The 27,757-nt window shown below is 47.6% G+C and overlaps 2 protein-coding genes across 5 annotated transcripts in view; one reads left to right on the forward strand and one right to left on the reverse strand.

Annotated features, from left to right (window-relative positions):
- LOC144941951 (carboxy-terminal domain RNA polymerase II polypeptide A small phosphatase 1-like) overlaps positions 1-24,453 on the reverse strand; it is a 49,030-nt gene extending 24,577 nt beyond the window's left edge. For 2 of the 4 annotated variants that reach the window (XM_078868506.1, XM_078868496.1), the window contains exon 1: positions 23,633-24,453. In XM_078868506.1, coding sequence (XP_078724632.1) covers positions 23,633-23,705 — 73 coding nt within the window. In that variant the 5' untranslated portion in view covers positions 23,706-24,453. The remainder of the gene's footprint in view (positions 1-23,632) is intronic. The other 2 variants (XM_078868525.1, XM_078868516.1) reach the window with 1 other exon arrangement.
- The window catches only part of LOC144941972 (guanylate kinase-like), a 174,514-nt gene that overhangs the window by 125,772 nt on the left and 20,985 nt on the right, over positions 1-27,757 (forward strand). The gene's annotated exons all lie outside the window — the stretch shown is intronic.

The following is a 27,757-nucleotide window of genomic DNA, read 5'->3' on the forward strand; positions in this document are numbered from 1 at the left end:
CGAGCACCTTTATGTAAAAAAAGACGCATTAAGAACCACGGCTCCCTCCGACGCATCCAACCACCAAGTCGTTCAAATTTGCAAGCTAGAGGGGTAGTAGGGGGGTTTGGTTTGGCTTCGGAAAAGGCGCCGCACTTTACAAATCGGCTGTTTGTTTAAACGCAGCTCGGTCAGTCTCGCCAGCCACGTGGGGGGGGGGGAAGGTCTCTGCAAGGTCAGGATGGCTGGTCACTCGAGTCGCGTGACCTGCTCCGGTTCAATCCCGGGTCAGCGTTGAGCGCCACATCTCAACCCACCAATGGGGGCTTAACGAGCGCACGGCAGCAAACGCCCCCGGCAGTCCAACGACGGTCTGATGGAGGCGAGCCAACAGCACGAGTATCCCCAACCCCCCACGACCACCCCCCCCCCCACGGGAATGGTTCCCGCTAAACCCTTCCCAAGCCATTTCTTCCCAAATGTGTTTACGCTGTACCACGAGCCGACCATTTCCCCCCCCTCCGCCACTTTTTTTTTGTAACATGCAGAGGAGGAGGAGGAGGTGTGGTCGTAAAGGGGTCGGGGCTGAACCTGAACTAACCTCCATTTTAAAAGCCGTCTCCCATTCCGACGACGGACAATTTGCTGGGGCCCTTTCGCCACTCGCTGCGAGGGTTGCGTCTTTGATCACAAAAGGAAAAGGGTTAAAGGTGCATCCTCTGCAATGACTTTCTCACTCCACCGCTGGAGAAAAGGCTTCCACTGTGGAGAGCTCTGAAGAGCTAGATTGAGCTCTACAGAGCACCTCTTCTATAGGGCATTTGGCCTACTCTTCCACGCTGGACAGATAATCTTAGAAGAGGTCGTTAATCATGGCGAAGCGTCATGTAAAAGACGCGTGATCGCGAGCTTACGTATTACTTCATGCAGTATGGCAAGAATGGTGTACAACAGACACACTGCATACGTTCTCACGGTTGTACTAAAGCAGCTCTCATGTATTGTCGGATTGCACCGCATATTTGTTCGGCATGATGGCCGACGTTTCGCTCCGCATGCTTGCGAGCGTCTTCAACCAAACTTAAGTCAGTACTGGGAACAAAACATCAGACGCATGCCAGACAACAAGCGGTCGATCCAGAAAAACACATTGGATAATTTATACACCACAGTAATCACCCCATTTATATACGCGTTACGATCATTTTACTTAAAAGATATATGTATATAATCCACATACCTACCTGCACACACATATAGGTGTGTCGTTTTTTTACGTGCTACATTTTCCGAATGAGGAGGGCCCTTCACACCCATCACACCCAAAACGGAAAGGCATCGTGAGCGCGGATAATAATACGAGGTTACATTTAAAGGCTATTTGTATGTATGACGATGCAGTGAATTCAACATTTGCGTGTGTGGATGTTTGTGCGTCCGTGTTGATGCGTGCCTGTGTGTACTCGTGTTAGTGGGTTTTTCATGTTCGTGGGTTTATGGACTTGTCTCAGTGGTTTCTAAAAGGCGAAACTTCATGCGTGTTTTTGCATTCCTGAGTATGTAAGTTGGCATGCATCTGTCTGTGATAAACAAAACGACTGGGAAGACAAAGGCGTCCGGGAATAGTTTCTGGCTACACCACCCCCTCGCGCGCAGCTCCGGTCTTCATCGGTGCTCGATAACACAACTAGCTCCAAAGGTCTGTAAAGTCTACATGTGCGGTTCTTTGTAGGGTTTGATCAGACTGGGCAAGTGCTGCTGTTAGCGAGCACCAACAGACTGCTTCAGGCTAAATATGGGGATCTTTGTGTTTGTTTTGTGCTATTCCAGGAGCATGGAGGGTGCATCCCACAACATCTGATCGTGGCCTATGAGCTGAACTCCCTGTGTTAACGGTGCACACGTGCAGTCTGAAAGCGGAAGAGCTGAATTATGAGTCTCCAGGACCAATTCCACCTGGAGAAAGTAAAAATAATTGGAGGGACATGGAGAGAATCCTCACATGACCTTTAAAATACGAAATTTTTTTACATTTTTGCCTACAGGGTGAGTTGTAGTGGGTGTTTGACGTGTTCACAAAAAAAACCCCCACACCCCCCCCCGGACGGGCCCCATGCTAACGCAAGGCAGCTGTGATCAGTCAAGTCCATCACAACACCGCGTGCGCGCTCACGTGCACACACCACACAGCCCCAGACCACACACACACACCTTAAACCATCATTTACACACGTGCCCGCACACACCTCAAAGAATAAGATGCCCACACGACGCACACACCTTAACACACCGGCTCCAAACACACGGACACTGACATGCATACACTCTGCAGCACCACAAAACATGCAAACTCACTCCATACACCGCAGTAGCTATATGCACATGTAAACACACAACCCTATCAACATCAGCGACACACTCTAAATAGCACACCCCTTACTGCACCAGCTACGTACACTTGCTGCACACCAAAAGATAACAACATTAACCACAATTTGCCACTAATTGACAGTGATGTCACCAAAGCCCTTGTTCCAGGCTTGGTGTACCAGTAGACTCACATCTACTGCACACCACGCGCTCGCACACCATCCTAAACCACCTCCACACTAATACATTGACTTCCACCTATACTGACTGCACTTATCCTTCACTGGTCCTTACACGTACATCTCGCTCTAGTTTGTATTAACATTCTGTATGAAATTCACCATTTTTTATATATATTTAAAAACTTAACAAAAGTTGGCCTCGAGAAGTTACATCACTAGAAGGGATGATGTCATGCCGAACAACAGAGTTGCATCTTCTTGGTTCTTTCGGTAAAGTCACGTAGAAGGGAAATAATAAAATAATACAAATAAAACATAATAAAATAATTCTCACGACGTTTCGGCCTCAACGCAAGCAGCCGTCCTCAGGTGAAGACCAGGTTGTTGCAGCTAAGCTATGTAATGCGTTTGAGAGGGCGTCCACCGAGGATAAATCAGCCATCGTACAGGTGCGAGATGGATCATTACACCGTAAAATCGTGAGAAACAGCAGCAGCTTGGGAAGGCCCGCATATAGCAATGGATTGATCATGGTTGATGATTTAACTTTTTAAATTGCAGCTGAGGGTACACAAAAATTAATTTTTTTACGCTGCAAGTGTCAAACTATCGGCCTCGGAAGAAAGAGTCTGCAGGGCAAGTTCACGGTAATAGCCTCTGGTCACCACAGCCGACAGTGTTGCTATTATTATTATTGTCATGCAGTTCAGACAAAAAAAAATGTGAACAGGTTCACGCCTCTGTTCTCACGACCACAAGCAGGTGGGGCCAGGCGCAATATATGTTGGCATCAAACAAAGTCAACAAAGTATTTACAATCGGGGCTTAATTTCTCACCGATTTTTGTCGGCAGTAGACACGTGTGTCTAGTAGCCACAGTGAGAGGGATATTGGAAGCAGAGTAACCGGGTACTAAGAGGTAAAGGTGCAACGCTGCAATTGTTTTCTCAAGCCACTACTGACATCAGAGCCTCCACATTAGAGAGAGAGAGCTCTATTGGAGCCGCTCTCTGGAGGGTATTTTGTCCCACTCGTCAATGCTGGCGAGACGTCTTCAAAGAGCTGCGAGTACCCACACTTTACCCCCCCCCCCCATCACGTGAACTGCTGATCGGCTAGCAGTGATGTACCCATTTATAGTGCCGCCTGCACAGAGGCGGGTGCATAAATATTTTCTGGGTCGCCCCTGACCTCGACAGACCTGGATGAAACTAAGCCCTGTTTACAATGGCAGCAAGCTAGAACGACAAGAAACGGTCGCCGCATGCGTACATGCGTACGTACGGGAAGCCACACGCGTTCCTCTATGCAGCGTGTTCTGTTACATGGCACGTGAGCGATTTCCACGTCCGCACCATGGCTGGGAAGAATGCGAGCTTCCGCCGGCACGAGGGGGGGAATCCGAGAAGGTTAAACGTAGGAGTCAAAGGACGATGTGTTGACCGGTCCCTGCTCTCCAGAACAAATGGTGCAACATCAAAAGGCGGCGCTCGTTACAGCTGATACACCCTGATGTCATCTGCATCCCTCCAGTCGAGCTGATACTTGTAAAAGACCATGGTCCGTCGTTTGTGTTTTTTTTAACCACAACCAAAATAATGACCCAATGTACACAGAGAGCCGATTTGTAATTGTGTAACGCTAACAGATTATACGTGGTTTTGGCTTGCTCACCATTAAACATTTGTACAGTATTCATTTTAGTTTGCAATCATTTTGCGATCTCGTAGATGGATTTTGTGTGAAGCATTTCGAAATGAGCGTATTAAACAGTGGGAACATATTAATTGTCGAGCGCGGTTATCTTGCTCCTGACCAGCAGCTCATGCGCGGCGCGTTGCTGGCACACGGCTCACTCAATGTACACCGTGTTCCGCGTGCAGCACGGCGCGCCCCGCCATACCGTGTCCACCGTGAGTCGGGGAAAGGCAATCCTGGATTTCAATCTGAGTTTCAATCACGCATGATTAAATCAGGTTTTTGAATGCGGTGGGGAGCCGATGGTCTCCGCTGAGTCACCAACAACAGGACAAAAACTACATCAAGTTCAATTTGGGTTGTCACTATATTTGGCTGATTCCAGTTATGAGAAGAAAAACTTTGCTCTTGTTGAGATATATGGCGTATTACCAAAAAAAATGCCTCTTGTGTGCATAGAGGTTTCTGAAGTGGCTTTCAGAAGCAGTTATGTAACATCATCTTCCCCAGGGTATTTCTCCGAAGCAGGGTGGTGCACTTCCATCTGCCAGAGTTCCAAATTAAATTTTCCTCACGTTGAAATGTGATGCCGATAGCACAATTGGAATTCACTTTGGGGAAAAATAAATAAAACGAGTATTAAGTGATTGTGAATGGGCATGCAGCAGACGCGACACAAACCAGCCGCCACCCAAACGCACATCGCCACTGCCACCAGTGTGACATCACTTGTTGTTCTGAAAGGGCCTCCACTAGAGGTGGGTTTCGAGAGCTCCCTCTAGAGGACAATGTACTATATAATCGCTTGTCGCAAACAGCTCTCTTTGCCCACTAAAGTAATTTAGTTTTTTGCTGTGGTTGTCCCACCTGATGACGGAAGCTTGTGTTGCTTCCGAAACGTCGTGATTTAATTTAGTTATTTCTATTTTATTCTTTCTTTTTTTTCACCTACGTGACTTTACCGAAAGAACCAAAGGGTAATGTACTGTAGTTTAGTTTAGACACTTCGTGTAAAAAAATTAAAGCTTTTTAACTTGCGTATATGTTACCACTTACTTACAAACATCACTGGCTTAACGAGATGCAAAACCTCATAACATTACATTGTTCAGCCCTTGGAATTGGGTGGCGAGGAACTAAACGAAGTAAGGCGGTTAAGTACGTTGGGTCAATAATGCGTAGTGACGGTGGATTGGAAGCAGATGTAAGAATTGGGATTGATAGTGGCCTGTGTAAGTGATAAGTGATGCCGGTGAGATTGAAAAGTAAGATCTACAAGTACGTATTTAGACCAGGCATGACATATGGGTCTGAATGCTGGCACAGCAAAGAAAGAACAGATGTTACACACAGAGGAAATCAGAATGTTTAAAATGGTCCTTGTGAAAAAGAATTCGAAATGAGAAGATTAGAGACGCAATGAAGGGAGCAGCAAATCAATCACGACGACGAGAGAAGCGCAGCCGAGGTGGTGGTGGTTACAGAGACGAATAGAAAGAGCAAAGATGAGATGAAGAGACACAATCGAGTAGGACGAGGAGGATGTGGTGATCATTGGTCTATGGCAGGAGAAGAATGAGAAGCGGAGCTGTCGACCCCATATAAATGGGACAATGCAAAGAAGAAGCTATGTTCCCACTGACTTAAAAATGCAAAACTACATTACGGCAGTGGATTGAAATGGCTTCTTGCAGGGCGGTGCTTAATAGAGCCATTCAAACAAGAGAGGAACGACGCTTGCGCTTGACAGACACGAGTACGTGACTTTGTAAAGTTTAATTGAATTTGTCTTGTGAAGCAATATCAGCCCTGGCACGATTCCCAAAGCCCCCTTGCCAATTCGAAGACTTCTGCAGAATTAAACTACAGGCTTTTAATTCACTAGCAAACATGAAGAATTATACATACACATTTGCATCGACATACACAGGTACAGTACATTACACACGAAGACAAAGATCCCCCTCTACATATAAAGAATGTTGGGGCAAGTGATGATAAGGAGCACCTATTGAAGGCAGTAAAATGGAGAAGGGGGTTGTATAGATAGCACCGCACCTGACCACCTTTGTGTACCCTGTACGATGGTTTACACCAGGTACTCATTTTAGACTAAGCAAACCTATGGGAGGTGCAAGACAGGTTCGGATACCACTTTCCAACTTGTGTTAGTCTTGGCCAAGCATGGAATTTCAGTTGCCGTGTTTACAGTGCAGTGCACTAACCACCGTATTACCACACTCCACACACGGCATGCATACCAGCGTGCACACACACACACGAGTGTGACAAAAACAAAGATCCCCCGTATAGCCCGAGCAAACTGTTGGGGCAAACGCTGTTAGCGAGCACCTACGAAAGCTGGCACGGCACACGAGGGGTGGGTGGCCAGCACCACACCCTTTATCCCCCGAGTGGCAATGTTTTACACACCGCACCAAGTACTCATTTGAGGCTAAGTCCACCCATATATATACACACAAACACACGAGCGTATATACATATACACAGGCATGCTGTGTGTGACCACGCGATGATACTAAGAGCGCCCTAAAGCCACTGAACTCTGTGACATTTTGCCACACCCAACCACACAGCATGTGGATCTACCGTGGTACCACATTCATGGCAGGCACTGAGCGATTGCAAAATCCAAACACAGTTCTTATTATAGTGTTTCCATACGATGTCATGTACCATTCAGAAGAAAATGGCCGGCAGACAAAAGTAACGAAACTTGCCACTGGCTTTGAACTCTTCATTGTTTTGACATCTGTCTTCGTGGCTGGGGCTTACTGCTGCCCACGCTTTTCTGTCCTAAAAAGGCAACCCCCCCTCCCCAACTCCGTTCCGCCAATGGTACATTCTTAAACATCACGCATAAGGCCAATAAACAACAAGTTCCTCGCGTTTTGTGATACCCGTCATGCTAAAGAATACACTCGGTTGCAAGTCGCAGAGATGTGTAAAAAGAAGTACCGAACATAATTTTAAATTCGACACGCATACCTTCATAAAGATTTCTTTTCTGTTACATCATTTCAAAAAGATACCGTGTTTTCGCCAAATAACACGCCTTCGAGTTTTGCGCTCTCATAAAAAGAAAACCCAAACGCGCGTGCGTAAACATCAAACGATCGTAATGTTTTGTTGCTGTTCAGGGGCACAGGACTTTGCGGCAGCTTCATACACAACAACGGCTGGCCCCAGATGGGTGCCCCCAATGAGAGCCCCATTAATCTGGATCGAGCAAAGTGAGGGGAGGTGGGGAGAAAGCCCCACCTCACGTCCTTTCTGAACGTGACCACAGCAGAGCCCATCACCCACATAGCGCCGGCCATGCAAGGAGGAAAGATGGGAGGAGGCTGCGAGGGGGGGGGAAATGCAAAGGAAGAAGAGGAGTGGGGAACAGCAATGATGCTTCTTCTGCTGCACGAGTGTCAGTCGAAGGCATCGGTCACATTGAGCAAGAGCGGTGTGTGTGTGTCCGGCGCTTAATTGCTCACGGAATGTGTCCCGGGTTGGCTGGTAAACTCGAGCGGGGCTCGGGAGATAAGGGTCCACAGAGGTGACCTGCCATTGACCTTATAACTATCGTTGCCAAATGTCTAGGCAGGTGAGTTGTAGCCACCGCGATGGCGAGAGGCACAGTGGATGTGGTGTGCCGGGTACGGCAAAATGTTCGGGGTTACACAGACCTCGCTGAAATTAAGACCTTGGCTCATCTATTATTCTGCCTATATCTAAACTCTGATGCTCAGCATTTGCCGTGTGCGCTGCAGATATTGTTTAAGTGTGACTGCGCATATATAGCATCCTCGGTGTGACATTAAAACTGCATCCTTGTGGTAGTGTAATCTAAAAAATAAATAAAAGTCTGCTGAGGATGGCAAAGGGGAAGCCATCTTCAACCACGCTTGCCTCGTCATGACACCTCAAACCCTCATAGTGAGGAGTGCGGTGGGTTGCGAGGTAAAGGGAGGAGATCAGGTGGGATATGAGGAAGCTTGAGCCACGGACCTGCCTGCGGGCATGGAGCAGGGAGCTTGAGCACGAATGCGTCCACTGAATTGTGCACCGCTTAGAAAAGTACGGGTCCATGTTTGAACTCGTTTTTAGTAATGAGCCCGATGTGAATTTTTTTTTCTTCCAAACGCTGCAGCGATTAAATACATTAACGTTTGCGCTTGATTACTGCAAACATTCATCGCTAAGAATACAATTATTAATAATGCAGTGCCTGTGGTGTAAATGTTATTTATAGACTAAACACAGTACAGTGTATGTTATATAATTACAGAGAGACCATAAAGAATTCAGGAGAAATCAAAATGGATGCATTTTTAATCAGCTGCTTCTCTTTTCAAAGATAATGACGATAACACCCCGCCCCTCCCCCCCACGCACAAATTCTAATCCATGTATTTACAAAAAAAGTTAACTTTACCGAGACTTACTTCTCACCCAAATAGCTACAGAAAACATTAATAACGACCAGTGTTGTAGTTATAGTTGGAATGGGCCCCGTGGTGCAAGGAATTGAATGGGGCCCCCTGTCCAATTTCCATCGTAGCCAGACAACTGCGCTCCGACGCCTCTCCGTGGGCCCTGGTGCCACTGAACGCGACGTCACCTTATTGACTTGAACGACAATCGTGCGTGGCATTTTCGTCAATGGCGGTGTAGCGATTGGTGAATTTCGTGATACAATAAATTGTCGAACGTATGATTCGAGCATCACTTATTTTGTTAAAACGAAATGATTTTTTTTATTTTATCAGGTAAGGCCCACTGAGCTATATACTGTAGCTCTTTTTCAGAAGCGACCTGGCCACAAATGATAGCTCAACGAAGTGGCTTATCATGTGGAAATGTATAGCAGCCAAATACTCTAAACGCGTGTTGATTCTATATGTGGAGGGAAAACTCGGAACACCCGTAGAAAAATCCACGTGACTCCAAGGAGAGAGATACATGCAAACTCCAAACATACAACAGGCGTCAAGGTCGGGATTAGAACCCACGACCTCCTACATATCAGGCGAGGGTGATAACATCTAACCACTGTGGTGAATGTAGCGGCCTCTCGTGGCTGCAGTGGAATCAATTGAATCTGTGACATTCAACACATAGAAATTACCGTAAATAATGAACCGATTTTTACAAAAGCCACTCGTGAGGATTGAGATGAAAAATCGATATGGTATTTATGACCCGATGCATTTCACACCCTTGGTAATTATATTGATTAAAAAAATCACTTGCATAGAAAAAAAAAGTTATGCATTCTATATTAACTGTGCTATTACCAGCATACCACTACCGTAAATATATACGCTAATAGGTCCTTTATTATGACATGTCACTTTACATAATGCAACACAAATAAATGGCTTGTACATCAAAACCCACGCCGATTCAGCACAGCCAGAACGCATCTAGACTGCACGGTTCGTGATGGGAGAGATAGGTGAGACCATCGTTGAAATATTAATATCGTTGTGTAATGGAACACACAAGTTTGGGTATAAACCCAGGGTTTGGGTAAATTGTTTCTCGTCATACTGTGCAGGAACAGACACGCACGTGCATGCACACACACAAACAAGCATGCACACAAAGATATGCCACACGGAATGCATTGACTGTGGGGGCAAGTGCGGTTTGCGACCAATTATTACACTGGTCAACACACTTTTTCTGGAATAATGTATTCCAACGGTTTGAAGGTAATTTTGGGGTGCCGATTCCAAATCTGGCATCAGTTTTTGTCTATCACATCAGATTTTTGAGATATCAAATATTGCATTTTCAATAAAAACTGCAGAAGAAAAATATTAAATAAATGTGGATATCTACATAAAATTATATTATAAACACACTATCCTAAAAATACAGCACCATATTTTAACACTAAAGCAGTCACTGACAAGCAACAACTTGCAATCATAAGTGACAGAGTTAATTTCTGGTAAAATCAATGAAAATGGGGTATGCCGATAGCATAAAATGAGATGTGATAGAGCAAATCTGAGATCAGATTTGGAATCAGCACCCTGAAATTAATCTAAAACAGCTGCAAAAGTACCGGCCAGAAAAAAATGTTTTTTTTGTTGACCAGTGTTATTAAGGCCGGCACAGCGCTCAAGAGGGTGTATGTGGCCATCACCATACCCGGCTGCCTTTGTCTCCCCATTGCTTATGTTGAATGTCACTGTGCTCGGTACTCATTTTAAAGCTGAGTAAACCCAGGGCAAGCCCAGAAACGGTTGAGATTAGTTGCCACCGACCTTAACTGTGACCGGGAAATTAACTGAAGTCCTAACCACTCTGCCACTACTCCTAATGCATATATGCACGCATACACATGTGTAGTGAGTTCAACTGAGTCGCAGACATACTCTTTGGAGGCAACACATTTATTAATACCAACACCAAGGGGTAACCTATGGTGGTGGCCCACCAGGCTAACTCTACTAATTACACAGTAACTAGCTACAACAGACCGGACCACAGATTGGGTCCCGGTCCACGTGTTGGTGACTCTGTAGGACGTAGAACGAAGATTCTTCAGAATGAACAACAGCAGCCGGTCTCTCTCGGGGACCCGGCTTATATCCTCTGTGGCGGGGCTGGCTCCGCCCTTAGCCACGACCACCTTATAGAATCCTCGAGCAGGATCTCGACCCTGACACGTGACCACCCGTAGCTCCCACCTGGGGGCCCTGTGTAGACTTTACCGGTCACGTGTCCTTCGGGGTGAGTCAGAGTGCCATGGTCCTTAGTAAGCCCATTTCCATGGCTGCCACTCTCACACCCTATCCTGTAGGGGTCGGCACCGCACGCAGAGCGTGGTGCCACTCAGCACTGTCAGTCAGCGCTCACCGAGCCCCTCTCGGACCGGTACTGCACCAACATACGGTACACGTGGTGTACGCGATGTCAATACATCACACACCGTGCCTCTCTAAGGCCGGCATTACACAGTGACATCCGCAATGTCACTACACATGCATAGATACAATCATATCAGGCGGTCGTTGACTGCTTGTTTTGCGATAGAAATGTCATAGTTTTTAGTTGTTTTTTGTTATTTTCTTTGAACATATCTCCATGACTTTACCGAAAGACCCAAAGAATATGAATTCCTGCAGTCATGAAAGCTTTAAGTCAAGGTTTAGATACAATCACAAAAATGCCAATGGAATTTACGTATAGGGTATGGTAGTTAATTTCCAAAAAAGACATTGAAAAACAATTCTCTCTGATGTAGATGTATAAAATGAGGAATTATTGTAGCTTATCAAAGTGCAAGACTTTGGTTTAAAGTACGTTATAACTTAAAGAACACAGGACCCTATATTCATGCAGAAATATGTTTTGACCATACCTCATGTCGCAACACTAATCAATTTACATGCTTAGTGTCAACAAAAAAATATCCCAGTCGTTAATCCATTTACATGGTCTAACAGTCAAAAATAGTTCTCGGCAAAGAGTCACTCGAGATATTTTGCTACAAAGCACAAACAATAACAATATATTTTTTTTATACAAAAATGCATGTGAAACCCACTCAGCAATCGTACGTGTCATACGAAAGTACAAATATTCACCTAGGCACACGCATATCGACCAGCCCCAAAACAAGCCATTCCCGAGGAGCCTCAAACATATACAAGCGGAGTCAGTGTGTAATGGAATGGGCCACTGCTTGTGTGGGAAGGGCTGGGTATGCTGCTGCCTGTAACTGGTATGTGGTTCAGTTGACCGCGGGTTAGACCTGGGGGCATGTAGGCAGGAGGTGCGTGGGATGGCAGGGAGGGAGGGAATTCCTGAGAAGAACTCAGGGTGTGGTTTTAGCAGCCAGTTCCGTACATCTCCACCGAATCATTCCACCATTCTGCTGCCGACCATGCCCTGAACCCAACTTGCAAGCAGAACAAATCCGGCATGGAAAAGGGTGTTTAAGGAAGCCGCTTTCGTGGAGCCAAAGGAGAAATGGAGAATCACGCAGAATCGATCCCCACACAGTGGCCAGTGCTATACGAGCACCGTCAGAAATGTGTACGATGTATTTTGCCACGTCCAAATAAGCGTGCATTTGGAAAGAAACTGAATCTCTAATTTGTAAAATAGTGCTGTATGCGTATGGCATGTTTGTGTGCGTGGGAGGGGTGGTGGGGGACGATGGTTGGGGCCTTGTGTCAACACATTTTTTTATGTCGGTGGTGGTCACATGTCGTGCATGTGATCCGTGATCGCAACACTGTGAGGCCACGCTTATTGTGCGTGGGGCTCAGTGCAGAAACAGCCTTAAGGGTATAGTTCTGCAGTTCCCATTTAAATGTTTAAAGGACCCTGAGTGCTCACAAGGAATGGTTTTCCAAAATTTTGCTCAAGTGTATATCTTTTTTTATTTAAACCCACTTTTGTGCTAACGCGGCCTCGGTCTATTTTCGTTGAACATTTTGGTGAACAGTTATTCTGACATCTTGCAGCAATCCCTTTCCTCTGGCCTTTTTCAAATTGTTTAAATCATTGCATAATCCATTAATAGTAATACAATTTTACAGCCATATGTCAATCTACTGGTATATGCAGGGTACTTCTACGTTATGTCAGTCACGAGGGGGTGCATGACCATACTTCCCCACGCTGATCATTGCAGTTTCGTGAAGAGGAAGCCCAGAACTGATTCAGATATCGCTCGCCACTGACGTTAGGAATCGAATTCAGGTTGCCAGTGCAAATATCACGGTGCCACCACTCTACCCTTTAATCCATAATCACCCTTTACATATTGCATGATCAATTTTGCGATGACATGCACTATCTGCTCCTTTTGGCACTTGCAACTTAACAGAGACTGCATTTCAATTTCGGCTGTGGTGATTTTATTTTTCGAGTGCAAGAATAAGGGGTAGAGACTAATATATAAAACGGAGCCATAATTAAAATCGATGTTTGTTTACATTAGCAATGCGGTAACGCCTCCCAAGTGCAGCTGTGCATTTGCAAAAGAACGAACAGGAGCGTAGGTCTGACCTAACAAGCCTGGAAAAGCGTATCAGAGAATACCACGTGAAAAAGTACATAAAGTAAATTGCCCACAGGTCTGGATATGTAACCCAAACGTGTAAGAATCTCACAAACCACAGATTGAATTGTGACAATGAAAATCAAAGTTTGCATATTTTTAGGAAATCGTATGCATTGTGCAAATGATGGTCTGATTTTACCTGCATGAAACTAGAGCAAATGAGACAGAATAAAAGTAAAAGCAACACAAAGGAGATGGCCAAATCAACCAAAAAGGATTGATTATGGAGTCAATGAATGTTGGTTGGTCTCTAAATTTTCTATTATTCTGGTCTCAATGATCTTCGGAAACCATTTCATCATAGTTACCCATCATTAATCTGCAAACAATATTTCAAAATTATCCTTTTAATACAAACGAGTTTATAAAAGAAACATTGTATTGCTGAAGGATCTGTCTGTTACTCAATATCTACTCATAGGTAACTATACATGTTCCAATGTAAAAGTGTTCATCAAGAAAAACATTCTTCCCATTAACGTGTCCGAATCTTTGCACCCAAGAGGCCAGCCTTACGCAAGCCCCAATGCCACTCGCCCTGTCCACAACAGAGAAACCACGTGACACGAATACCACGAGTGTGTAGTCACACTGGAGCCTCGCTTTTACAGGTTTCATGAAACCCCAAAACATTGCGGCTTTTGTAAACAAACAACACACAACACACACCGACGAGCCCCTTCAAACCGCTTACATAACTTTCGTGTGTGCACATGGATACACGGAAAGGGTGTACACACACGTACGCTCGCATGCGTTTGCGCCATCCTGGCGCCTTCGTACGTGATCTCCGCGCGTGAGCACGAGGAAGGGCTGTCTGCACCGCGTGTATTTAAAGGGCGTTTCTGGCTCGTGAAAAGCCATCTTTGATGATCAAGAGGTCGACTGTGCAGTTCTGGTTGCGACTGGAAATGTTGCTATCCGCCCCCCCCCCAACACCATCGCTGAACCAACGGGACAGTTCGTGTGAGAACGTCAATAAGCAATTCAAATCAGTGGGTGGGAGATATAAAAGAAACTTTTGGCATAAAAAAAACATCGGTCAGTTAAATATTTGGGAATGCAAAACAGAGGTATGCCACAGGATTTGTATTTAAATTGCAAATGTCTTACGGCAGGACCACACTTGCCAAACATAACAATCACTTTGTTCATGCTATGCTGGTTTGCAAAACTTGCAAAACTTGCAAAAGATAGATTGATAGATAAGTACCCGCAGAGTTCTGTGTCCCTTTTTGCACGTGAATGCAGGAGTCTAAATAACATTCTGAAAGCTATTAATATTTAATAACAGTGCTGACAAAAATAACTTGGGCAACACTGCAGAGCACACAACATTTGAGACGCCCTTTGGATATCGTGAACTCCATGCCCAGCAGCTCCAAGGGCCGTCTCGTTGCTGTGATCAGCACTGATCAGTATCGAGGCCTCTTGTGGGCCCCTGGTCTCACACGACCGCATGAGGTTTTTCGCGGTTGCGCTGCATAGCTCCCCAATGCGTTTTCGTGTTGTGCCGCGTGTTATTCACCATGTCGTCCAATATTTCGCTCCAGCACATGGAGTACAATGTCAGACATCATGCCGAACAACACGCGGTACAAAACCGAAAACATCGGACAGTTAACCTGTTTTCATACCGTCGCCAAACGTGATGTCTTGTCTTGCACAACCTATACGGGCAGTCACCGCTGCTGAAGCAAACCCATGGGACCACGTTCACAAGCAAAGACCCACTCGCTGCCCATGCGGAATAATTCAGACAAGATCCCATCGTCGCTTTTCGTTAAAGCCGTTCGAACTGAATTAAGTACATTGGGGAGAACCCCCCCCCCACCATTACATAAAATCGAGTTTGACAGTGGCTGTCTCTTTACAGATGTTCCACACAATACTGGAGCCACCGAGTTTGCTGGGAAGCGGCGCTGCTTTGTGGAAAGCCGCTGCTGGCACAAAGGGCCACCAGGTAAAGCGAGCTCGGTGACTTCTGCCGGCGCAAATTGCCTTTGATAACAGCCAGTGAAGTGGAAATTTCTGAAATGTAAAGAAAAAATATCCCTCCGTGAATGACTAAGATCCCATTTCATTTCCGAATCTCAAAGCAAAGTAGTATGCATGTTTTTTTCGCTTTGTTCCTGTTATTTGTTATATTTTTCTAAACAGCTCAAAGCAAAACGGCGTGCAGGTGCAGAGCGAGTTGGCACTAGCACCTGTTGGGAATTAGAGCTACGTAGGCATGGGCAGACTGACAAGGGAACGCCTAAAATAGTAAAAGTTGTTACGAGATAAAAACAACGCCACAGTTCTGCAAGGCCGAGTCACTTGCACGCGCGCAGGAAATCTTTCCAAAGTAAACGCAACCTGAAGTTTCTATGCCAGGTGTTCGTGGAAATCATGATAGGTACTGCAGACTTTGAGGCTAATAACCGAGCATGACATCTACCGAGAAGATTGGGCTCTTGGATCAGCTCTTTACGCAGGAGCGAGATGGATTGCCACAACGCAGACTCGTGAGAGATGGAAATGGCTCGAGGAGGCATTCATTCAGCAAGACAGCTCATGGCCGTTTATGATGAGCATAGAAATGCAATGAAAACATATTCTGCTCTGATGTTTACTTTTGGAAAAATCAAAACTTTCAGCGATTCTCAAAATCAGGGGCGGTTTCTTCATTAGGGCGATTGGGCGACGCACCACCAATGTCATTCAACCACAGAGTCACGCTAGCCGTCACTGTGCCTCCGGATATAGTCCAATCAGCGTCATGTCACGTTCTGTGGAGTACCGCCTCTTTTTGGGCGATTTCACTCCGGCTGAGAATCGCCCCGAGTGGCCCCATAGACTTACATTCAAAGATGTTTTTTTTCGACCGGGGGGCGCTGCAATGCATTCTCTATGGCTTCCGGGAGGGCTCGCCCTAACGTGCTTACGTCATCATACGTAAGCACGTTTCATCCAACAATATAATTTGTCGCCACCTAGTGGAATCTTTAATAAAAGAAACTTGAGTGGATTGTATATTAATAGTGAGTATAGAAACAAACAAGATGTATTGTAAGAGTCACTTTATTTTTCATTAATATTAAAGAAGTGAAGTTGCCTTTACATGCTTAAGCTGTTAATTTATCCATTGCATGGGTGGACCTTATCCTTATCAATCATCCAGACATTTGCCCCCCCTGAGAGATTTTGCAGGAGCCGCCACTGCTCAAAATACTAAAAACTCAGAAAATTAAGTAGGCTGTACTGTAGTTGGAATTGCTCTCAACAGCTACTTGTGGGGCTTGTTCACGTACTTCTCTCTCACTGTACTGAGCAGATAAAAAGCATAACTTCGCCAACCACTCCTCCGCACACCTCTCCCAACCTCGTGTTTTTCCCCCTTTTTTCCATTGCATACCATCCGCTTCCAAGGCATCTGGCCAACGTGGAAGTGTCGGCCAACTATCCTCTAGGACAGGGGTCGGCAACCAAAATAACAAGAAGAGCCATTTCTTTCCAATTCGGTACAAAATTCAGTATTTCAAGAGCCGCAATGCATCTGAGTACATACGTACTCATCGTCAAGAAGCAGCCCGTAAAGAGCCGCATGTGGCTCCAGAGCCGTAGGTTGCCGACCCCTGCTCTAGGAGCTTCTTCTAATAGAGGCGTGAGTGAGCATTTGCAGGGCTGCACCACCACCACCCAAACTTACAAATTTAACGAGCTTGTTTCAACTCACGAGAGAGCTCATATTTACAAACAGCTACGTGAACACTCGAGCTTCACATTTGCGAGTGTGAGTGGAGCACCTCCACACTGAACCCTCCACATTCACTGACCGCTCTGCTAAGAAAAAGCCACCCACCCCTAGGTTTACACGAAGTGGTGAGCGATGGCCGGGGACGAAGCACTTACGAAGGGGGTAAAAAGGCCTTTGCCGAGGCCCTGTGGTGTGTGCTTTACTGGTCGCTCATAATAATAAACCCGAGAAACGCACACACCGTTCGGCCGCCCCTCCGTGGCCAAGTCCGCGGCCTCAGCAGGTGGGCTCAAGTAATTAAATGCCCGGTTTAAATGAGCTCACTCGGGCAGCTATTAGTCCTCTAATGAAGATAGCGTTAAACACAGAGATGTGACACCCAGCCGCTAAGCACTGCACTAATGACCACTCGTGACACCAAGTGCGCGCCTTGCCGGCACGCTCGCTCACTCACTCGCAGTAGCACCAAGTTTGGTGCCTTCGTACGCCGAGGGGTGGGAAGGGTTTTGCCGAAAACAACGTCGGTGGCGGCGTGAATGGGCGTTGACATTAAAGAAACAAAATGTAATTTCCCCCAATTTTATCCCAGTTGTAAGACAGTGTACAGTCAGATAGTAAGCAGTGCATCCCCATCTCGTAGCTGCTTCTGAAATATAATATCTTCAAGTTACTTTTTAACCACATTAGGAGGCTTCACTTTTCCAGACATCCTGCTACGGAGATAAATGTTTGTCGCAGTACAGTAAAACTATTTTTCTTTTCATTCTCAGAACTAGAAATGTAATTTAATTGTGTCCTTTTTCCCTGTCACATTATATCCAAACTTCCAAGTTGCTTACCCTAGCCTTCTATCAAATTCCTGGTATCCTGTGCAAGCACCTATATTCAAGTGTCATAAGATATGTTTCTGGATGCCAAACTACACGTGATTCATCATACATTTATTGAATAGTTTTCTACCCAAAAACATCATTAACAAAAATAATTACGGTGCAATATATTACATGTCATCTGAAAGCTTTATATCACTTCAGTACCTGAACCACGATATTGTGAGGTTTTATAATATTCGCCCGTGTAGGTACCGCACAACAAAGGTTTGTGACTGCGAATCTATGAAGTACTTTGACTAAAAATACTTTTTTGACCACGTGTAAATGCATTGTCTAATATAAAACAGCAGGTTTACACCCAACAAACACGTGTTACCACATGTTCTGCTATTAAATAAAGTAGAAGATATTGAACAGAAACTGTCTGAGAAGAACGACGGGATTATAATTTAAAAAAGAAGCATACATAATTAGTTACATTCTGATGTGATCTAATGCATATAGATCTAGCAAGTTATGTACATTAAAATAATGTTCTAGATTAACGAGAAAGTTTACATTTATCACAAATACAGTCAAGTATATTCTTGTTAGAGGAGTCCAAACCCCCCTAAAATTACAGCCCAGAGTCGTATTAGTTTCACCAATGGGGCAGGGTGAGCATTGCTATTACGCTTGATTACCAAAGGTTGCCTCACTGAGTCTCAAGACTCTTCCTTTCAAGAGGGTTCTGCCAAGTATTTGCAGTATATGGGGCAAAGCCCAATTGAGTAATATGCAGATGATTTTCAGCATCACGATGTATGGCCATCACCAGTGACATTGCATGTTGTTTAGATAAGGGAAGAATACCGGAGAAGCCGGAGGAAACCCATGCAGAACTCGGGGAGAACATACACACTCTGCACAGAAAGGTGTCCGAGTGATGAATCAATCCCAGGGCCTTGTTGCTGTGAGGCACAAGTGTACCAGATGTACTCAATGCACCAGCACTAAAAACAAATCGAAACTGTTTTCAGGCTCCTACTAAACACTTAAATATATACGCTGTCGATCATCAGTGAACAAAGTAATTTGTCTCACTAAAGTGTAATGCCAACGCCGATGGAAAGCAAAGCCTTCTACCGGTTACAAGAGGAGATTACACAGCAAGTTTGAGTGTCCCACCCAAGCAATAACATTTTAGAGGTCATGCTCATAAACAACATGCCTGGACTTAACGAATTAAGTTATCAGCAAAGGAATGTGTCTATACAAGCACGTAATCTGTACACATGCTCAGAGAACTCCTCCGAGGCCGATCCACCAATTCTACTAAATGAGATGTTATTGCAAAAGCATGTAATACATGTATGTAGTTAATGAGAGCAAAGTCAAAACGACAGAAAAACGACATTTGACCCAATCATTTGGCGAATGAACTGTTGTTGTTGGCCCTGGTGCTCTTTATCCACTCCACCATGTACAATATCCTTGTACGTGACACAAGCGCCGTTTCAAAATGCTACTAAGGATCGGCGTCTTCAACAATCGTCTCCGGATGATAGAAGACTATCGGGAAAGTAAAACGCGTCTTAAAGCTGTGCTTGGGTGTCAATGAAGTTACACGAATCTGGTCACGGACACGCCGGAGAGGAAAACGGTTGTCTCCGAATCCGGAGAACACGATGAACCATCACTACCCTCACAAAAACAGGCGCTTAATTAGAAGAAAAACATTAAAAAGCCACCAAAATGTTCGACCAAGCGCGTGGGTTATAAGCGCCTGGCCGTGACCAAAATAAGCTGACGACTCGTGTCACTGACCAGAACACAAGCAGATACCAGACAACAATTAGATTTGGTTTCTCGCTCTCGTTCTATGCGGTGGGGACGACGACGACGACACCCGAACGGCCTAGCCCTTTCCGAGCACATGGCTAATTTTAACCGGGGCGAGCTCGAGAATGTGCTTGTGCACGTGGTTGTACGCAATTACACAGTGGACGGACACGCGTGACGGTGATCTCGATGATGCCGACATATTATTTACGAGCTGCTTGACAGCCTCATAAATCTGAGACTCGGCGCCCAAGATTAGCTGTGCATTGGCAGCACAAGCGGTGACGAGGGGTCAGCAGGTCACCGCCGGCAAACGCGTGACAAAAATACCCGTGTTGGTTGTTTGTATCACTTTATCAAAGCGATGGGTTGTTTTTCACGTTACGCGTTTTGTTATGGCTTAAAGACCGCCCCCCCCCCCACCACGACCGACCTAACCATCCCACCTACGTATGAACACACAGGGCTGTTGGGGCAAGTGCTGTTAGCGAGCACCTATGAACGCCGGCACGGGCACACGAGGCTCAGCTGGTATGGCTTTGTTTCCCCAGTGCTGATGTTGACACGACCACCCCCACCCGGTACTCCATCGAGGCCGAGTGGACAAATATTAAATGATGCTCGGGACCGGTTCAGATAATCGCTGCTAATGTTGGCCGGTGAAATCCGGAATCGAAGGCAGGCCAGTTTGCACCATCAGCCACCAACACCATTGTGCCCCCCCCCCATCTCCATCTTCTTGGCACCATGGCGCACACAGCGCAGTGGGTGCTTCATCAGCGCTGTTTGTGCGAGTGCTGTGGGGTGCGTAGAAAAGTGCTGGTTTGGCTGAAACGTTATGAGATGATGTCACCGTCGAGGACAAAGCCCGTAGTAGTAGTAGTCGTATGCATGCGATGCTAGGGATTCCTCCCCGGACGGTAGCGACACTCGTTGCCGTTTGTGATGTGTGTGCGCAACAGAAGTTGTGGGTCGCGACGTAAGCTAAAGCTGCCGACCTCCCCCACCTCCCCCAAAAGCCGCGGCTCTTAAGCGCTCAATAATTTACAACGTGAATAGATTGCAGTATCGGTGAGCGCACCAGCACAGCATCGTCAAGCCACTGTTGCATTGTATCGATGCGTCCCCACAGAGTCACCTTAACATGCAATGCAGCACACGCTGTGCGCGTATGCGGCGCCATACATGCAACGCGGAGTAGCACCGACGTGTACGCACATTTCACGAGGGTGAATTTCCGTTTCATATAAACAAAGAAAAACAGATCATGGTTGCTCATTATGATGAAGGTGACGATGATGACGTCGGCGGCACAGATGTCTGTAAACATGTTAGCACGTGCTATTACAGGATGCAAACATCACATCACTTAGCATACATTTCATCATCGTCATCATCGCTGGAAGGGATGTAAAGGCCGATATAGACCGACGACGGCATGGCAGCTACATTGAAAGTGGAACGCGAGGTGTAGCGACGGCATGCCGAAAGCACTTCATCCAGCAGTGGATAAACAATTGATGACGACAGCGTATACAAAAACACGAGCAATGTTCCTCTTAACTGATAGTGCCGGTTTAATAAAATGAATTAGTGGCATCTGGATACACCATTTAGGATGGTTACGATAAACACTGTCCATGTAGTTTCTAGCCTCTACGTTTGGCCGTTCTTTTATTATTGAGATTTGCCATTTCAAGTGAAGACACTCGACTCATATTTGAACTTGAGATTAAGAAGCAGCCCAAGCTACTACAAAAGTACAAAGGCTCATTTACATAGAACCGCAAGCAAGCCTCCAAAATCCCCCCTACACCCTACCCTCCTCACACTTACCTCCTTGAGCAAGTAGGCTTCACTGTGTGTGTGTTAGCAGTCATTGTTCAGAACTTCCATCAAATAAACCACGTGCAGACGAGGAGGGAGCCAAGAGAGGGAGTAAGACGTCGCTCGCGCGCGGGATGATTTCCGATGGCCAAGAAAAGAGAAAAGAACGAGGATGGAGCCAATTATCAAGGAGGATGGAGCCAAAAGAAATCGTTTCGTGTGCAGGTGCGAGATGGATGGATTGATGGTTGCATGGCAGGATCGTGAGAGATGGCGACGGCTTGGGGAGGGCCTTACATGCAGCAGTGGGTTGAATCATGGAGTGCCTCTGCATGATGATGATGATTATATAATCATGAGACATGTTGGCAACGTTTAGGAACTAAAATCAGAACAACGTTGGATGCTCGTGCAAGACTCCCGACGGCCTCATTATTCCGGTATAATGATTATCAAAACAACCCGGCGGTGGCTATTACCGTGGTGCAGCAGCAGCAATCACGAGCGAGGAAGATTTAACACAATCACACCACCAGACAAAGTCCGTGGCTCTCCACAATCATTGCAAGGAGGCTGGGGGTGGGGGGTTACACGCGGGTGATGCACGGGGGTCAAACAGGGTGGCGAATCATCACGGACCCGACCGTCGCGGGAGGCTTCGTGTCGCCGAGCCGCACGGCACACACACAGGGACAACGATGTACACGGGTGGGGGAACTCCACTCGGATTGAACAACAACCGCAACAACAACAACAGTGCGGTACAATCACCGCTGGATTATGGCACGGGGCTTTAGGGGGCTGCAGCTCCGCCAGCTGGAGGGCCTCCAGAGGTTAAGTGAAAAGTTGTTTTCCATTTGTGAACGCTGCATTTTTATTTGTTGTTAGCCTTGTAAAAAATACAGTTTATTTAACTTTGTTTTTCTTTTTTTATATTACTGGGGGGGGGGGGGGGGGCTCACAGTACCTGTAGCCCAGGGTCCTACACAATCTTAATCGGTCCTTGGCGTACAATAATGAGAGCCACGAGGGGAACGCGTCGGCAAGGTGCTCGAGGTGGACGAATCGCTGCGTCGCAACATTGACGAATTGCGGCTGATGTGTTGTTGTTGTTGTTTGTTTGTTCAGCGCCCTTGTAATGGATTGCCACGTTACAGGCGCGATGGAAGTTGTCGTTATTAATTGTCGCAAGATTGTGATGGATGGACGGGGGTGGCTTCATCCAGCAGTGGATTGGCCATGGCTGATGATGAGACTGACATTTTAAAAATAAATCGTTAAGATTAGGAAACCCCACTGGCGCAACTTAAAAAAAATACTCGCCACACATATCCCCAACACCGCCATTTACAGTGCGAACAACAATAAATATTAAGTAGCGTGCTGACGTTTCGCGAAATGGCCCTACTTTGGAGCTCACATCGTCAGCGCCGTGGCCGAGATGATGCCAGAGCGCGAAGCTGAGCCGCGTTGTGTGCAGCGGCTGCGGAGTCGATGTAAGCCGGGGGGAAGGTGGAGGGTTGTTGTTGGTGGTGGTGGTGTGAGTTGGGGTGAGGTGGTTGTGGCTTCGTCTTGGTGGGGTGAGTTGGTATGGTGATGGTGGTGGGGTGAGTTGGGGTGGTGGTGGTGGGTTCGTCTTGGTGGGGTGAGTTGGTATGGTGGTGGTGGTGGTTCTGGGTTCGTCTTGGTGGGGTGAGTTGGGGTGGTGGTGGTTGTGGGTTCGTCTTGGTGGGGTGAGTTGTGGTGGTGGTGGTGGTCGTGGGTTCGTCGTGGTGGGGTGAGTTGGGGTGGTGGTAGTGGTGGGGTGAGTTGTGGTGTTGGGGTGAGTTGGGGTGGTGGTGGGTTCGTCTTGATGAGGTGAGGAGGGGTGAGTTGGGGTGGTGGGTTCGTCGTGGTGGGGTGAGTTGGGGTGAGTGGTGGTGGGTTGAGTTGTGGTGGTGGGGTGAGTGGTGGTGGGGTGAGTTGGGATGAGTGGTGGTGGTGGTGGGGTGAGTTGGGGTGAGTGGTGGTGGAGTGAGTTGGGGTGAGGGGGGTGAGTTGGGGTGAGTGGTGGTGGGGTGAGTTGGGGTGAGGGGGTTACCTTTGTCGTGCAGCGGAGTTCCGTGCGGCTCCTCGTCCTTGCTCACTTGCGTGATGATGGACGCGCTGTCCATGGGACGGCGAGACGGGACCAGGCGGGATTGACAGGCGGTTTGGGGGTCCGGGCGAATTGGCGAAGGGGACCGAAGGGGTGGACACGAAGAAGAGACGGGGAGGAGACGGGAGACGCGGGGCAGACGAGGGAAGACACGAGGAAGGATGCACAGAAGCAGGGTCGCTCCTGCCCCCCCCACTCCGGGGGAGGCGATGGGAGGGGAGGCTTCCCTCCCCCCAGTCCTCGCAACTTTTCGTTATTCTTGCTGCAGCAAGCTATTGTTATTTCACTGTTATCTTCCCGCTTGCGTTGTTATCGCCGCGCCTACAAATGCATTGCCTTCATTGATATCCTTAAAAAAAACAAAAGGTTGAGAATTGTAACAAGTATTACAACTGATGATTGTTGTGTTAATAAAGCCAACGATTGCAGTGCAGTGCTGTACAGTGGTGATAAACAAGTCAGCTGCCACGGCGTGTTGCCCCCCAGAAGCTTCGCTAAAATCCCCGCTGATCCGAGACCACCGCGGGCACCCCTTGATTAAATACGCGGCGCTCGGATGTGGATCACGATGGGGGGGAGAGCGCGGGGAAGCCTCGCCACCTCGATCACTCACTCACCCACCCTTGTCACACACTCACACACTCACTCGGCCAGGCGAGCACAGCCGAGCCAGGCGGAGAGTGAGGCTCGCACGGGTGGAGCGGCAATGCTGTTTGCTGCTGCTGGCGGGGATGGGTTGGGGAGGGGGGATTAGAGGTGGTGGGGAGGAGGGAAGAGGACACGCGCGCGCGTGTGTGTGTGCAGGTCCGCCCCCTTTCCTCTCTCTGCAGCCATCGCATGCCCCACCCCTCCGCGTCTCCTCCCCTCCCAGCCCTCTCCATCCTCGCCCCCCTCCATCCCATCCCCCTCCATCCCATCCCCCTCCATCCCAGCCCCCTCTCTCCCAGCCCCCCTCCATCCTCGTCCTCCTCCATCCCACACCCACTCAATCCCAGCCCCCTCTCTCCCGGCCCCCACCCTTTCAGCCCCCTCCATCCCACACCCACTCCATCCCAGCCCCCTCTCTCCCGGCCCCCACCCTTTCAGCCCCCTCCATCCCACACCCACTCAATCCCAGCCCCCTCTCTCCCGGCCCCACCCTTTCAGCCCACTCCATCCCACACCCACTCCATCCCAGCCCCCTCTCTCCCGGCCCCCACCCTTTCAGCCCCCTCCATCCCACACCCACTCAATCCCAGCCCCCTCTCTCCCGGTCCCCACCCTTTCAGCCCACTCCATCCCACACCCACTAAATCCCAGCCCCCTCTCTCCCGGCCCCCACCCTTTCAGCCCCCTCCATCCCACACCCACTCATTCCCAGCCCCCTCTCTCCCGGCCCCACCCTTTCAGCCCACTCCATCCCACACCCACTCCATCCCAGCCCCCTCTCTCCCGGCCCCCACCCTTTCAGCCCCCTCCATCCCACACCCACTCAATCCTAGCCACCTCTCTCCCGGTCCCCACCCTTTCAGCCCACTCCATCCCACACCCACTAAATCCCAGCCCCCTCTCTCCCGGCCCCCACCCTTTCAGCCCCCTCCATCCCACACCCACTCCATCCCAGCCCCCTCTCTCCCGGCCCCCACCCTTTCAGCCCCCTCCATCCCACACCCACTCATTCCCAGCCCCCTCTCTCCCGGCCCCCACCCTTTCAGCCCCCTCCATCCCACACCCACTCAATCCCAGCCCCCTCTCTCCCGGTCCCCACCCTTTCAGCCCACTCCATCCCACACCCACTAAATCCCAGCCCCCTCTCTCCCGGCCCCCACCCTTTCAGCCCCCTCCATCCCACACCCACTCCATCCCAGCCCCCTCTCTCCCGGCCCCCACCCTTTCAGCCCCCTCCATCCCACACCCACTCCATCCCAGCCCCCTCTCTCCCGGCCCCACCCTTTCAGCCCACTCCATCCCAGCCCCCTCTCTCCCGGCCCCCACCCTTTCAGCCCACTCCATCCCACCCCCTCCATGCGCCCTCCTCTTCCTCCAACGCACCCATCCAGACCCTGGACAGCACGTGGCCGAGGGGTGGCGCTGTAACCAGTGAAGCTGAAGAGCGAACGCGCCACGTGAAACGGGGTCGAAGTGTCGGAAGTGGGGTGAGCGTTTACAGGGTTAAGGAGGGCTCGCACTGGTGCGTCTGGTCAGCTAGTTGGGTCAGGTCAGAGATGGTTTTGTTGACTGGGGTTTCTAGGGTTAGGAAAAGTGGCTGGCTGGGAATGGTTCAAACTAGTAGCTGTGTGGTTATTAGGGTTAAGGATAAACTCACTAGGAATAGTACAACCCAACCGCTGCCAACTATGCCTACCTCTAAGCTCATCTTAGTGTTTTACCACGGCCTATTTCGCGTCTGCTCGCTGTTCAGTGTCGATGTCTACATCCAACTACACAGGACTAGGAGCCTTGCAGCCTGCGTGTTTTGCATATTAGCACGGTTGGCTATGATTAGCCAACCGTGCTATCGCCTCCGATTAGCACCGTTGGCTACGTTCGATGCGAAAGAAGTTTAACATGCATACGTATTCCTGTACTTCCCTTGCGCCACTTTAGAAATGTTACCTAATCATATCTGCACATATCCGTGGTGGTGTTCGTGTAGTTAATTAGGCAACAAAAAACAACCGTGTTTCTAATTGAGAGATGGGAAATGACGTTTCGGGTGATAGGAATTAAGCTATAATCTGCACACAAAAATAAATCAGAATTATTCCTGTTTTCATTGTATGTATGAAGGTGACTTTAAGGTTGGTATTGGTTTAGACAGAGGTGAAGTTGCAAGAAAACTATATGCCTAAATAAGCAGTACAGCAAGTAGGTCGGTGACATGTTATCAATGTAGAGTTTCAGTGCTATCCCACCGTGGCTTTTCTTGGGTCACTCACATGTCCCCCAACAAAACAATTAGCAGGCAAAATATCCCAAAGAGCATCATAGTCTTTCTCATAAATCGTGGTTTTGGAAATACAGTATATTAATACGTCTGTCTATACAGTATACGATTTTGAATGGGGCCTGTGTTACCTGGCATCCTATTGTAAATGGTCGTGCTGAATAGCAATGCTGTGGTCAATTAGCCAAATGTTTCGAATTATGGGGTCAAAGGTGGAATTATTTGTAATTTCGACCTAACTCGCAATGACTACATATCACAAGCTTTTAAATAATACTTCATTTATTTAAATTGGCAGAGCAGTCTCGAGGGACCTCTCCAGAAAAAAACAGCCACTTAATATATAGATGGCTTGACTGACAAGAACACAATGAATGTCTCAAGTGAGTTGAGTTTGTAACATTCTAGGATGTCGAAATTACACCTTAATCTGACCTGCTACGTGGCAGTATCATTCCACAAGTTCGTCATCTCCAGATCTCGTAGGGCAGCTACCGTATGGGCACTCATCAACTGTGGCCTACAGAAAGTTTGTAAAAAGTGGTGCATTGTAGGCACAACAATATGTTGTTGGGTGCAGTTCATGTATAAAACCCAGTACACGGTTGAAGTGACGCTGTTTCTAAAACCACACACAGGCACGTACATACATAAATAATGATTTTTGGGTATATGGTTACAAATTTGACCTTTTGACCGACAATCGTTACAACTGTTGTCATTGATATACGGTATATAATATTAATGATTTACTGCCCTTTGTCAATGCACTGCTGATGAAGACCTGACTATACTTCTCCACGCTAGTCAGTGCGAGTTGGTGAATGGTGGGGGGGACAGCAGGACTAGTTCAGATGTCACTCGCCATTGATTTTAGCCATGGCGGAAAATCGAACCAAGGTAGCCTGGGTTCATGGCTACTCCACTACCGCTCCCCAATTCACATATTTTTTACATTCCATTTATATTTTTGTCTTCTCCAACATTTGATTCGAATTGAACTCATGTCCAGTTGGGACTATCAAAAAAGCAGTGCATCACCCTGTTTGAGCAAAGGCCTTGGAAGGCGACATCATAGAACTGCTTATGAGATCCCTTCAAGTAACCAGACACCAGGGCCACACTTTCGTACAAACTTTGGT

The sequence above is a fragment of the Lampetra fluviatilis genome, chromosome 2, assembly GCF_964198595.1.
Source record: "Lampetra fluviatilis chromosome 2, kcLamFluv1.1, whole genome shotgun sequence".
NCBI classification, from domain to species: Eukaryota; Metazoa; Chordata; class Hyperoartia; order Petromyzontiformes; family Petromyzontidae; genus Lampetra; species Lampetra fluviatilis.